The sequence below is a fragment of the Cavia porcellus genome, unplaced genomic scaffold (assembly GCF_034190915.1).
Source record: "Cavia porcellus strain 051 isolate PalLab524CR breed Dunkin Hartley unplaced genomic scaffold, mCavPor4.1 scaffold_6, whole genome shotgun sequence".
Taxonomy (NCBI): Eukaryota; Metazoa; Chordata; class Mammalia; order Rodentia; family Caviidae; genus Cavia; species Cavia porcellus.
The window spans coordinates 101,663,188-101,677,154 of record NW_026947489.1 but is presented as its reverse complement, the minus strand read 5'-3'; the positions used below and the strand labels follow the sequence as shown (position 1 = coordinate 101,677,154).

At 44.8% G+C, this 13,967-nt stretch overlaps 1 protein-coding gene across 1 annotated transcript in view; it reads left to right on the top strand.

Annotated features, from left to right (window-relative positions):
- The first annotated feature begins 6,925 nt into the window (after nt 1-6,925).
- The window catches only part of Parva (parvin alpha), a 136,743-nt gene continuing 129,701 nt past the window's right edge, over nt 6,926-13,967 (top strand). Inside the window, exon 1 of the mRNA XM_063251900.1 lies at nt 6,926-7,216. Within this exon, the coding sequence (XP_063107970.1) occupies nt 7,081-7,216 (136 nt within the window). The 5' untranslated portion in view covers nt 6,926-7,080. The remainder of the gene's footprint in view (nt 7,217-13,967) is intronic.

Here is a 13,967-nt window from a genome sequence, read left to right as displayed (position 1 = left end):
CAGAGTGAGAGAAGGACAATCCTCAAAGTGAGAAAGGCCTAAAGATGAAGGGTTTCTGCCAACTTGCTGCCGCTGTGACAAAAGCATAAATAAAAGATCAGCTTTTTGGTTTTTATAGCCTTTTAGAGGCCAAGAGCACCAAGGTTATGAGCCAGGCAGCCCAGAGGTGTGTTTTTCGGGGGACAGGAAGTGGTTCCCATGATGGAATTATAAGTGAGCTGAGAGAACAACGTCACCTCGGGAGTAAGAGCTTTAGCTCCACCTCCCCAAGGAACGTGGAAGCTGTCCTGGGCCAACACATAACAAAAGAAATCATCAAAGGTGTGACACCGAAAGTCCCAACACCCGTTCTCCTCGTTCTCCTCGGCCCCTCACCGAAGAGTGTGGGATGGGCTCCCAGGGAAGAAAAATATCAGTCTTGCCTCAGGCTGTATGGAGTAAGGAGGGTGAAAACTGGTATCCCTGTTCAGGGACGCAGGATAGGTTCTCTGATGCAAGCTGGTGAATTAGGAATGGAAACAGGAAACAAAATCCCTGTCGGTAGCTCACCTGTGTTCAGTGAGGAAGGTCGCTGTTGCATGCAGATTAGCAACAACAAGGTAAACTCCCAGAGGAAGAGAAAGGTGGTTCTTAGCCTGGGGAGCCCCAACTGGGAGGGATTTTTCTGGAGCTAATGCACTCTGCCATCCGAGTCATAGGGCACCATTATGAAAGAGTTTTCGGCATGATAAAAGAGAGAATATAAAGTAAAAAAATAGCCTTTATTCCAAGGACGTGGAGAGGAGCCCAAGACCATAGATGCTCCAATCACCTCTACGGGAAAGTGGGGCATGGGATCAACATATAACCTCTGACTGGGGGTGGCACTTAGGGCGGGCATTGATGATGCCCAAGGAGCTGGTTGGAGTTTTCTTCCACGTACAGGAAGGGGAGCTGCAATTAAGGCAGAGGAAGAAGCAGGACGTGGCACACATTCCCGCTTTGGCCTTCCGCCACGTTAGGCCACCGCTATAACTGTACAGTAATTTATTCTAGGGCAAGAACTTTTCAATGTGTATATTTTTTTAAAGCCTATAAGATGTTCTTTTTGTTATTGTGTGTAGTTATAGTGCTTTTAGGTTTGCCCATGATATTGCCTTTTTATTTGTTCTTTTTTCTTCTCTGTGTCTCCCAGCTTTGGTCTGGGTTGATGTTTTCCTTCTGCTGTATACTTTTAATATTGCTTCTTGTTTGGCTTAACTATTGACAATGTTCAGTGTGTGTGTGTGTTTTTTTTTAACTGGAAATATTTTTATTTTCTCATTGTCAATTGGAGTGGACTATTTTTAGAGTTCCACACCAAAGCCAGGGGGCTTCCTGGGATCTCCTGCCCTGTTCTGTCTGGTGGCCCCTGAGCTTTTGTCCATTTATCCTTGTGAGAGTCACAATTACCCTGTGTGACCTTATAGCTTCCTCTCCCGAGACTGGTAGATGCCCTCGGGGAAAAATTATTCCTGAACAATGGGCTCACCTATCTGGGGCTCCTCTTTGGTCTTGTAAATTCTTGGCTGCATAAATGTCATTGCTTCCCAGTGGTCTCCAGGGAGATTTATTTAATTAAATAAATTTAATTAAATTAATTTTTTATTAATTTATTTAATTAATAAAGCAGCAGATTTATTTTAGACTTCACCCAGTTTGTCCAGTTGTTCTCAGTGGGAATGTTAGTCTGAATGACATAGTCTTACAGTTCAAGAAGCTGAATATCATTTGCCATCTCTTTTGGCTGCCCTTGATACTTTTTTCTTCCACCCCATTGGTCAGAAGTTAGTCATATGATTGCACCTTGCTAGAAATCATGGTCTATTGTATATCAGAATATTCTGTATTAGATCTGGAATCATAATTTCACTGTAGAGACATTTGGGAGAAGAGATCCTCAGGCCTAATGATAGGGTCCTGCCTGGGATTTGTGCCAGGCATCATGGGGGCAGTGCAATGCTAAATCATCAAGGTGCTTAGCTCCTTCTTCCCAGTAGCCCCTATGACTTCTTCCTCCCAAAAGTCTTTGCCAAAGCTCATACATGTAAAGATTTACCCAATCCCCTGCACTCTCACAAAATAAATTAGCTTACATCAGCCCCGAAAACCCTCCCCAATTAGAGAGCCTCTATAAGGCAGAACCCACCCTTTTTCTGCAGAGAGACACCACAGCCCTCTCTGGCCGCATTAAACTCTTATCTGGCTGCCTCCTCTCTTTTAATATTCTTCCCTGCTCTAGATTGAGTACAAAGTTTCAACTCAATCACCTATGGTTTTGGTTTCTCGGTTATTAACTATGATGTGACCTGCAGCAAGTTGTTTAAACAGAGTTTCAAATTATTTGCCCATAGATGGAAGTGATGGTGGTATCATTCATGAGTTATGAATGTGATATTAGTAACCAATATCTATTGAGCTAAGACTTACTATGTGCCAGGCACTGAACTGAGTATTTTACTTACATTAACTCTCTTATTCCTGCTAACAACCTATATGGTAAATACAGGTCATTCTCCTTGTCATTGACATAATGTCCAGATCCCACAACTCAAAGAAGAGATTTATATTGGCTCCATTTCAGTTCATACTTATTCCTCCTAAACAGGAGGGGCATGGCAGAGGACAGCTGCTCAATGCATGGTGGACAGGAAACAGAGAGAGAGTGAAGGGAAGGAGGGAGATAAACCTTTCCAGGTCATGTCCACAGTGATCTACCTCATCCAACCAGCCTTGGCCTCCTAACATCCCAATTGGTTACCCCCCTAATCCAGCATCCCCATAATCCAGTCACTGTCTTTGAGCACAGGAGACTTTGTGGGAGACATCCAGACATAAACCATAACAATATTACTCTTAATGAGAAAAAGCCACAGAAAGCTTAAACAACTTGCACAAATAGTTATACACACATCTGCAGAGGTGATTTGAACCCATATCCTTACCACTACATGATCCTGCCTTGTGAATTGCAAAGCCCAACAGCTGGAATTGTTAAAGAAGGATAACAGGGCCAGGACTGAAGTGTTGCTGGGAAGCTGTGGACAGCAGAAAACTAGCCAGAAATAAGATCTTTTAAGGGAAGGGCTGAGACAAGACTGGCCTAACTGTGAACTTTCAATTAATGTGGGCCACTCAGGGAGTTAGAGAAGGAGACCATAGAAGTAAAAAGAATTGTACAGAGTATATAGTCCCATAACTTTTTTTTTTAAAGTTAATCATTTTGTGATAATTGTCTTTATTGAATTACAACATACACAAAGTTGTAAATTATCAAGTGCACAGTCCATTAGTTTTTAAAGTGAATACATCCATGGGACCAGAACTCAGATCAAGAAACAGAACATTTGCTCCAATAGCCTCCCTCATGCACCCCACTTAATCGTTCCCCTTGTCTAAGCTAATTGCTATCCCAACTGGTAGTATCATAGATTTGCTTTGTCTGCTTCAGAATTTATATGAGTAAAATGATACAGTTTGCATTTTTTCGTATCTGTTTTTTTCACTCAGTATTATGTTGTGAGATACATTCCCATTCTGCTCATAGCTGCAAATTGTTCATTCTTATTGCAAACCATCACAATTTGGTTTTTGACATAAATACAATCATGCACTTAAAGTCATGCTGCCACCAACTTCCTGAAATGCATGCACTGATATACTCAGAACCTAGACTGGCGATTGTTGGTCATAAAGAACATGTGATACTCAGATTTAGCAGCCTTGGCTTCATTTTATAGGCGGTGAAAAGGGAAGTTCAGAAAGAGAAGAGATTTGTCCAAGAGCACCTACTTACTGAGCTATTGTAGAACTGGGATTATTCTCTTTCTGTGCAACTTGTCTAGGTTTAGCTTCCAGAGAAAGGGTGGCTTTGATATTCAGAAGATCACACACATTCGTCTCGAGCCTTCCTCATAGTAACTGTAGGGTAGGATGAAACCAGTGATCAAAAGGAGGGGGAAGCTGTCAGTGAGGCCATAATTGCAAACACCAGCTTAGGTGAGAGGGAGCAGTATAGGTTTACCTCTGCACCTTACAGAAAGGCACTGTCCTACTTTATGGCTGTGTCTATAAGCAAGACTGAGATTCCATCTACTTCTCTGCCAGCTCTGGGTGAGGCACTTTCCCATATATTAGCTCACCTAATCTGAAAAAACTCAGACCCATTTATATCCATAGGGATTCTAAACGCATTATGTCAGAGTAAAGTATATGAATTTCAAGCAAACAGGCACAATTTAGAACAGTACCCCTGTAAGGCTCTCTGCTAAAGAACCAACCGAGCGCAGACTGGTATTTTATAAAATACAATAAAAAGGATTACCAGAAAGATAAAAAGCACTCAAGATACAAGCTTCTAGTCTTCATTTTTAGACTAAATGGACATCAAATTGCACTCTCAGTTACTATCAAAGTTTTTAAAAACATAATTTCTATATATCTTTGTAGGCTAATAACAGGATTCAGATCAACACTGATTTATAGACTATACTTTAGCACAGGTTTTAAAAAATTCATCACCTATTCTCCATCAGCCTCTCAAGAGATTAACAGTTATCTTAGGGATAGAACATTTTGAAAAGCAAGTTTTCTGAAACGCTAGGACGCATTCACACAGGTTTCTGCCCACGTTAATGAGATTTAACCATTCCTCTGTCTTTATCCCAAAAAACTCTTGCCTAGGAAGATAATAGTGGCAAATAGCTTTATTGTTCTTTTCAAGAGCTTCCCTTAAGATCTCATTCAAGTGGATATGAAACTAGTGCATGTTTCAATTGCATTAAAAAGACTGTTTACTCTTTAAGACTCTTGGAAAGTTTTTCCTTATAGTCACCAACCCTAAACTATTGTATCACAATCCTTAGTCAAACTTAGGCAGCACTGCACTCAAAGGCCTGGCTTCATCCAGATCTTGAAGCCTTAAAAATATACCCCGTTGTTCTCTGGTACATGAAGATACTACAAAGGCTCACCTTTTGACTGTGTATAATAAGCTCAGCTTTTTCTTCTCCATTATGTTTTGCTGGTACCATTTTTTTGAAAACCAGAATTCAACAATCAAATTTGGTTCTCGCCACGTGGTTGGTGCATGCCTGAATTCCCAGCTACCTGAGAAGCTGAGGCAGGAGGAGAGAAAATTTGAGGACTATCCAGGCAGCTAAATGGATGCTGTCTCAAAATTTAAAAGTCCAGGGATATAGCTCAAGGGTAGAGCACTTGCCTAACATGTATGTGTGAGATCCGTCATGCACTCCCCAGCCAGGGAAACAAAAATATAAAAGGTTCTGTTTTTTTCCTGTTAGTGGTTTTCAAAATTTAGAGGGAACCATAAAAACTACTACACTTGAAATTGTTGGTTGTAAGGAACGTGTGATGTCCAGCTTTAGCGGTTACTGCCTTGGCTTCATTTTATCAGTGATGGAAAGGAAAGACCAGAAAGGCAGATTTGCCCAAGAGCACCAAGTTACTAAGCTAAGAGTAAATCCAAGATTGTTCTCTCCCAGTGCAAGGTCTAGTTTTCAGGGGAAGGGGCTTGCCTTGAGATTCAGAGGAACCTCATCAATTGATACATTCAATGTGGCATTGTCTTTATAATTACCCTTGGGTAGGATGAAACCATGTATGATCAGCTTAATAAGAAATCTCCTTGGGTAATCCTGATTATGCCATACTTAGGATCTAAGTCCTGGATACAGACATAAGCAATTGGTAAAAGAATCATAGAATATGAAGTAGCCCTACATGCCCAAATATCTCCATGTGGATGGCTCCATCAAAATCACCAAATTGTATTGGTTTAAAGGCTCCCTATTTTTCGATTTCACTTCAAATTCCATGAATCTGAACTTCTACAAACAGGGCTTGTTAATGGTCGTTAAGTCTGATTAATCCCAGTTGGTCTTAAGAGCCACTGTGCTGTTTGAACCACTCCATTCCTTAACTTTTTTTTTTTTTTTAACTTTTTATCGGTACCGGGGATAGAACTCACGACCGCCTGCTTGCAAGGCAGGTGCTTATGCCGCTGAGCTAAATCCCCAGCCCCTGCTCCTTAAAGGAAGCAACAAACTCCAGACACTTTCCCGCGATCACCCAGCTACTGAGCAGCTTGGTCTTCCAATTCACAAGAGCTGCAGCTCGGATTTTGAAGACGTCCTTTTGCCTTTGCTCTCTCGGACAAGAGCTGTTATCAATGTAATCAAAACACAACTTCCTGGTGACTTCCTGGGCAGGCGCGATACATTGTATCAGTATGAGTCCTTACACACCAGGTTCTCTGACAGCCTCTTAACTGGCAGGCAGTTTCCGCAGTCACTGTACTAAACGCCATACTGAGGCAGGATGGCTTGGCAGAGCGCTGACCCACAGTGCCCGCGGTTGTGTCTTCCCCAAGCTCGGTTCCATCAGTACCAGGAGCTTCAGTACCAGTTGGGGAGCTGCTAGCAACATGCGTGGCTTGCAAGAACTAGCCAGAGCCCTGCACGCCTGGGCTTCCAACTTTGCAGTCTTAAAGGGGTTGGGGAAGAGGACGCTGGCACCGAGAATACTTAAGTGCAGGCCGGGCTGTTGTTGGTGTCCACTCTGGTGGCCAGACTCCAGCTCAGTCCACTCCAATTCGTTCTTCCACTAGCAGGCCCATGTCTTAGGCACAAGGCCTGGGCCTAAGGGGACAGGCGGCAGTGCAGGGACGGGCCGCCCCTCCTAGGGCCCGGGAGGTCGAGTGACCCGGGGGGTTCGGTGCAGATCCTGATCCGAGTGAGCTCCCCAGCTGCAGCGCGCCCAGTCGGGAGGGCTACACGGGCGAGGCGGCTGGGCCTCGGGCCGGGGCGCGCTGGGCCTCCGTCCGTCCGTCCGTCTGCAGACAGCCCGGGCCGGCGGCCTCGCAGGGCAGGGCGGAGGGCGGCGCGAGGGAGGGAGCGAGGGACGGAGCGCGGCGCGAGCTGCCTCAGATGCCTGGAATAATTCCGCTTCCGTTTGGAAGCCGCAGCCCCAGTCGGCGCGTCCGCCCAGCTCCGGCTCCGGCTCCGGCTCCGCGTCCCGCTCGGCCTGCGCCCCCCGCGCGCCATGGCCACCTCCCCGCAGAAGTCGCCGTCGGCCCCCAAGTCCCCGACCCCCAAGTCGCCCCCGTCCCGTAAGAAAGATGACTCTTTCTTGGGCAAACTCGGAGGGACCCTGGCCCGGAGGAAGAAGGCCAAGGAAGGTGAGTGCGCCGAGGCCGGCGGGCGCCCCGCGCTGCGCCCCGCGCCCCGGCCGGCTGGGTCTCTGCGCCCCGCGCGCGCTGCAGTCCCGGCCGGCGCTGGAGCAGGCCGACCGCCCTGCCTGGCCGCGGGCGGGCGCCGCGTGGCCTCGGGAGGCTGCGGGGCTCAGAGCCCGGCCCCAGCCCGCAGGCGGCGTCCCGCTGTAGCCCAGTGTCCCCGCCCTCACGGCGCCCGAGGGCTGGCATTTCCCAAATTTCTGCAGCAAGTTTTCAGGGCACCGTCACTTTCACTCTTTGCCTTCATTGGACTTTTGAAATCGAGTCTTTTCCTGGACTTGCTGAAGCCCTCTTGCAGCAGTTGAGCGGCACTGGCCTCTTGGGAGGTCTTCTGTGCACCCCCGGGGCTCTGTTGACAAAGTCGATCACTAATGTTTGTTGAATGAATGAGTGAGTGAACAACGAGCTGACCCGGCTGGCCCGCCTTGCAAGCAATGATAAACTCTCCCCCAAGGAGAACACCTGGCTTAGATACACCCTTTGAAATCTTGAGCCTTGACCTTGATGTAACCTCAGGCGCTTAGGGCTTCTAAAAAATCATTTTCTTTTCCCTGCCAAAGTGAACTGAGGCAATCTTGCATTTTTTTTTCCCCCTTTCTAGTTTGAGTCTAAAAGTATTTTGCCCTGTGGGTAGGTTTTGTATCCTGGTTTTGGAGTTGAAAAAATGAGGTGACAATTCTCAAGAAGCACTGCAGCGACTGTGGGGTGCGTGGGTAGAAACTGCTGGGTTAAAAAATGTCTTCGGTAGAGGACCCAGTGGATTAGAAGTGAACTTTCGGAAAACCGTGATGTTGAGTTGTAAAAATTCCATGTTCTCAAGTTACCTTTAATTTTTTTTTGCCAGTATATGCTTGTGATGCGTATGAAACACCGTCATTGTGAGGAATCGGTCCATATACACATGACGTCTTGATCCTTATTTCCCTGTACCCCTCTTCTGTTTTATCCATCCCCAGATTACTTTCCCATCTTCACAGTCTGTCTCCTGAATCCTATAGTCTCTTACTTTGCTTGGTGAATTGTTTGTCCTTTGTGTTTCTGATAGAAGAGAAACTAGGCAATATTTAGCCTGAGTCTGACTTATTTCGTTTAGTATTATGGTCTCAAAGCTCATCCACTTTCCTACAGAGGAGCCAACTTTATCCATTATGGCGGAGTAGTATTCCCGTGTGGGTATAATCTGCACTTTTTGAAATCCATTCGTCTGTTGGTGGGCGTATAGGTCACTTTCAAGACATAGTGATTATGATGAGCTGCTATAAACATGGTTATGCAGGTGTCACTGTCATACCATGTCTTAACTCTTGGGAAGATACTCAGAAGAGGTATGCCTAGGTCTAATGGAATTTCTACTTTTAGTTTTTTGAGTAGGCTCCATATTGATTTCCATAGTGGTTGTACTAGTTTATATTTCCACCAACAGTGTAGATAGAAGGGTTCTTTTTGTGCTAATATGTTGCCAGCATTTGTTTTTTAAATTTTAATTGTTCGCTTGTTTGTTTATTTGTTTGAGACAGGATCTAATTATGTAATTTGGGCTGGCCTTGAACGCATTATGTACTCCAGCCTGGTCCTGCTGTTGTAGCTCTCCTGTCTCTGCCTCCTGTGTGCCTGGATTAGAGACGTGTGCCACTGTACCCTGCACTGTGTTTTGAATTCTTGATGATAACCATTCTTTCTGGAGTAAGATAGAATCTCAGTGTTGTTTGATTCGTATTTCTTAATGGCCAAAGATGCTGAACATTTTTCCATATGTACTATATCAAGTTGTCTTAAATGTGTAGAAATGACTTCAGTGTTGAGAATTAGCAAACTTGGCCCAAAAGCTAGACTTCTATTTTCCAGATTTATCTGAGAAACAGAAGAAACATATCCCCACAGTTCCCCTCAATTTTAGTATAGTTGTGTCAGTGGCATCACAAGACCCCCAAGGGATACCTGAAATCAAATAGGCCCAAACTCTGTGTACTGTATACCGCTTTCTCCTAGAATATAGAATTTATGGTACAGTTTATAAGTTTGGTATAATAAGAGGTGATAATAGTAGCTAGTAATAAAATAGAATAGTTAGAACAATATGTGCACATCACCCCTCCTGATTATGTTGTACTCACCCTTCTTTGGTGATACTGTGAAATAATACAATGCTGGTGATGAGACAGTGATGAGAATACCATAAGCATTGCAGGCATTGTGATGAAGGGTTAGGCTGCTGAGCAGGGGTCACTAGAAGACAAGGCACTGCATGGGTTGACAGTTAGTTTGACAATTGAGATGATAGTTGAGATGGCTGCTAAGTGACAGATGGTGGGTAGTATATACCATGCGGATACACTGGACAGAGGAACGATTCATGTCTTAGAAGAGGAGGTAACATGAGATTCCATCATGCTACTTGGTTAAAAACTTACAAATTTTTATTTCTGGATTTCCCATTCACTATTTTATGACCCCAGGTGGCCCTAGGTAACTACAATAAAACCATGGAAGTGAGGCTGTGACTAGGGAGGACTATTGTATTTTGATAAATCATAGTTTAGTGTATAGGACTAAGGATGAATCATGAAATCTGGCTTGCAATGCCCTATTCTAAACTATCTTTCTAAATTTTTTCAACACTGTTTCTGCCTTGGGCTCATAATTCTTGGAGCTCATGATCTGCCAGGAGTACCCACTCACCTTTGCCAACTCGGAAAAGTTTATGTTTAACTAAAAGGTGGTATTTCTGTACCCACTACTATCTGTGGGGCTGAGAGTGAGTGTGATGGTGGCCCTTTTCCCTTTTCAAGTAGGCTGCACTGGAGGCTTCCCTCGCCCAGGCTGAACACCCTCTGTTCCTGCAGCCAGTTGTCACAGACATGAGTTTAAGGCTGTCTGGCCTCCTGTCCCTATTCCCAGCCAGGATCCTTGCCAGAAACAGAAGACCAGTTTCATTGGGATTTTAGAAGGAATCAGTGAAGGGATTATTTATAGAGTTGTGGGTAGCATTAAGGGAACCGAAAAGGGTGCTGAGATACCTCCTGGCTTGGCAGCAGGGGAAAGCTGTTTTACCCCTGGATCTAAAGGAAGAAGCGAAGCACCCCATGGGAAACTGGGGCTGTGGAAGAGGGACTGTCCGACAGGAAGCATAGTTGGAAAGGGATACAGCCACTGTCAGAAATGTGCAGATGGAGAGGGAGAAGACCATAAAAGAAAGGCCTGTTGTCTAGTTGCTTCATTTCTCTTCCCATTGACTGAGACCAGTGGGAATCACCGGGGAACAAGAATCGGGGTGAGGTAGTATGTAAGGGCCAACTCCTCCCTAGCCTAGACTAGATCAGAGAAGTAGAGGGACCTGGAAAGTGCCCAGCAGGCTCTGTCAAAGGGAACTGCCAGAAGTCTACACAGTACAGTAGTAATTGAAGCCGACCAGTCCAGATCAGAGCTGGGCGATTGCTTGCCTTATTCTAGCATAGATACTTTGTTTTGTTAATGCAACTAAGGGTACTTTTCCTTTATTCTGCTGGCTGTATCATAGAATCCCTCATTGAGTTTGTTATTTAAAGGCACTTTTATGTTGATTGCTGCTCCCTAACTTGGGTTTACTCAACTGGGTTTTTGAAACCAAATGTAAGATCTTATTTTTATCCTTGTTGACTGCAACAGGGATACAGGACTGTAAAGTCCTGATTCTGTTAGTCTGTTCGGGAATCCAGGGACTATAAATGGGAGAACAGGAAAGCCATGGCTTCTTCTAAAGGGCAGGTCACCACCCAGCTCCGGATGCTTGCCGTCCCCACCTATAGTCCTGCAAGCCATTCAAAGAAAACAGCAGACTCAGTGTGAAATGATTGTGCCTAGTGAGCGAGTACTGGCCGCATTGATCAGGGTGCCTTTGTCCAGGGCATTCTGACCATCGCTTTTGTAAAGTGCGGCTGGGTCCTGCTCTGTATCCTGTATAAGCTCATAGCTCTGTGCATTGCAGAATCAGTCTTACTTTCCTCTCATTCTTCTTGATTTCTCAAGATCACTGACCTTGGTCTGTTCATAAATTATCGCAGTGCTTTGGCAGTGAACCCTTAACTCCAGTTCATTCATTTGATACCTCACGTGTGTAGGACATAAAGATTGGAAAGACACAGAACATGTGGGAATAGGTAAGTCAATAATTTAATGTAGAAATACGTCTTCCCAAGAATGCTACATGCATCATGGGATAACGTAAGCCTCATTAGATTACATTAAACAAGGCCGGGATCCCTCTTGTGTTTTTATAGGAAAAACTAGTGTTACAGAGGCAAGAGAAAATAGGAGTTCAAAAAGGATAGTATTTAGGATCGGGCATATTTGGGTTCGATCTCTGTTCTTGTTCTTTATTTATCACGTTTTAGGACAAGTTCCTTGAACCTCTAAGCCTCTTTATCTAGAAAATGAGAATAAAAATTGTATCTTTCCATGGAAGATGTAATGGTCGATATATTGTGTCAACCTGAGAAGTTTAGAAGTTTAACTAAGTGACTCAGCAGGAATCCAGGGGCCTCACTTTGTAAACATCCTCATCCTGTGCAAGAGAAGGGCACAGACATGGTGTGAGGGTTACACCCATCTGAAGGCAGGTAGCCTGCGTACAATGTAAGGGAGGAAAAGAGGCTTGCTATTCTTGGTCTTGTTCTTGTTGCTTTTGCTGTCTTCTCCTGCCATGAGCAGTTACACGGGTGCCACACCACTCTGCCTTGGAGCCAGCTGATTACAGACTGAAACCTCCACAGACTGTGGGCTAAATAAACCTTTCCTTCCTTAATTTTGGACTTCAGGTATTTTGTCCCAACAATGAGAGAACAGTAACTATGACAAAGTATGAAGTTTATATCACATGGCCCAGATAATAGTAGCCACTGAAATTGACAACTCGTTTTTAAAATTTGAAACAGGCTTTATTTTCTACAGATTCTGAAGTTTCTACAGATTCTGTAAACAGCTAAGGAGCCGATGGCTGTACGAAGCCTTGTGGTACTATTTTGGTCCCTCTAGGAGCTAAGGAGCCTTTCCTTGTAAATCAGAATCTTCTGCATCTCATGGTGGCATATTTCATCGTTTAAAATATCATTTCCCATTTCTATGAGTTGCTAGGTGAGTAGGTAGGTGGCTTTTGTTTTTCTCGGGGGCTTTTTTCTTTTGGATTTTATGGTGACTAATGGTCCCTTGTAACACCCTGCTGAACTGAATCAGCCTGATGCTGGGTTAGGAAGGCTGGCCTGAGGATTGTTACCAACAGCATAAAAAAGAAACCTGAAAGGGAGGATGGTGTGCTGTTGATTCTCCTGGAGAGGCTTGTCATGCTGGCTTTCCTGATGTGAACTCAGCTGTTACCGTCAGCTCAGGTCATCCCTGTTGCTGAAGATGGCTACGGTTCTTACCTTGAGTAAGCTCTGGTCCTTACCTTGAGTGTCGCTTCCTGGCTCCAGTGCAGATCCCTCAGCGTGCAGGCACAGATCCTTCTTCCCAGTGGCACAGACTTTCTAGCTTCTACCACGGGCCTTTGGGCCTTCCCAGTGCAGATCCTTGATACAGACTTGCATGAGACATTGTTATGGGCATTAGGCCTCCAGTTGGACTCTTAGGGGACGTTGCCATGGGATCCAGACCCTCAGCTAGATTCTTTGGGTCTCTAGGGTGTGGACATACTTTGGCTGTCTTTTGCATTTGGCTTTTTGAGTGAATATAATAAAATATTCCTATAAACTATGTGTCCTGTATAAAGTCTTTTCCTTTATAAACCTTGATTATAACAGGTTTCCAATCTGCATTTATATTGTACATGGTCCCCCTGGATTGGGTCTCAGATCAGCCACTTGGACCATTTTCAACTTCCTTCTTCTTCTTCTTCGTGTGTCCTCGAAACCTGTTCTTAAGCTCCTCATTGGAGGTTTTGGAAGAGTCACCTTCCAATCCAGTATTCCCATTCTTTCTCCAGTCATGTTTGAGTGCTTGGTTCTAGAAAGGAACAGACAAAAATCCTTGTCCTTTATGGAGCTTATATTCCCGCAGAGGAAATGTAATAGACCAGGTATGTTGGTAAAACATTCCTGTTTTGTCAAAGTAGCAGTGACAAGAGCTGTAGAACGAAATAAAACAGGAAAAGGAAAAACAGGGTGTTGCAGGATGGGAGAGAGTCAGTGGTTTTTAAATAGCTTGGCTGGGAAGGACTGACTGAGAAGGGGATATGTGAGCCAGACCTGGAGGAGCTGGGGGACGGTTCCATGCATATATTGGAGAAGAATACTTCGAGTGCGTGGAGTGGCACATTCAGAGACCCTGAGACGCAGGAGTGGCTCTGGTGTGTTACTGAGGATCAACATGGCACTGGAGGAGAAAGGGACCACGGGATCTGGGGAAATTAGGTCAGAGGCCTGGGCAGGCTGGGTAAGGAACAATGGCATTGTAAGACTTAGACTTCTGGAAGAAACACAAAAAAAAACTAAAAAAAGAAAGCAAAGAAAAAAAGACTTGGGCTTCAGCTCAGAATGAGACAGGAAGGTTTGGAGGGTTTAGTCCCCAAACAAGCAAACCTTTCTGTGTTAACAGGAGTGTTCCGATTGTGTTAATTGACCAAGGGGGCAGGGGCAGAAGCGGAAAGAACGCAGCAGGCCCCTGGAATGGCCCAGGGGGCGCTGATGGTAATCCTGAGTAACATGGTGGCAGTGGAGGGCGCATCGAA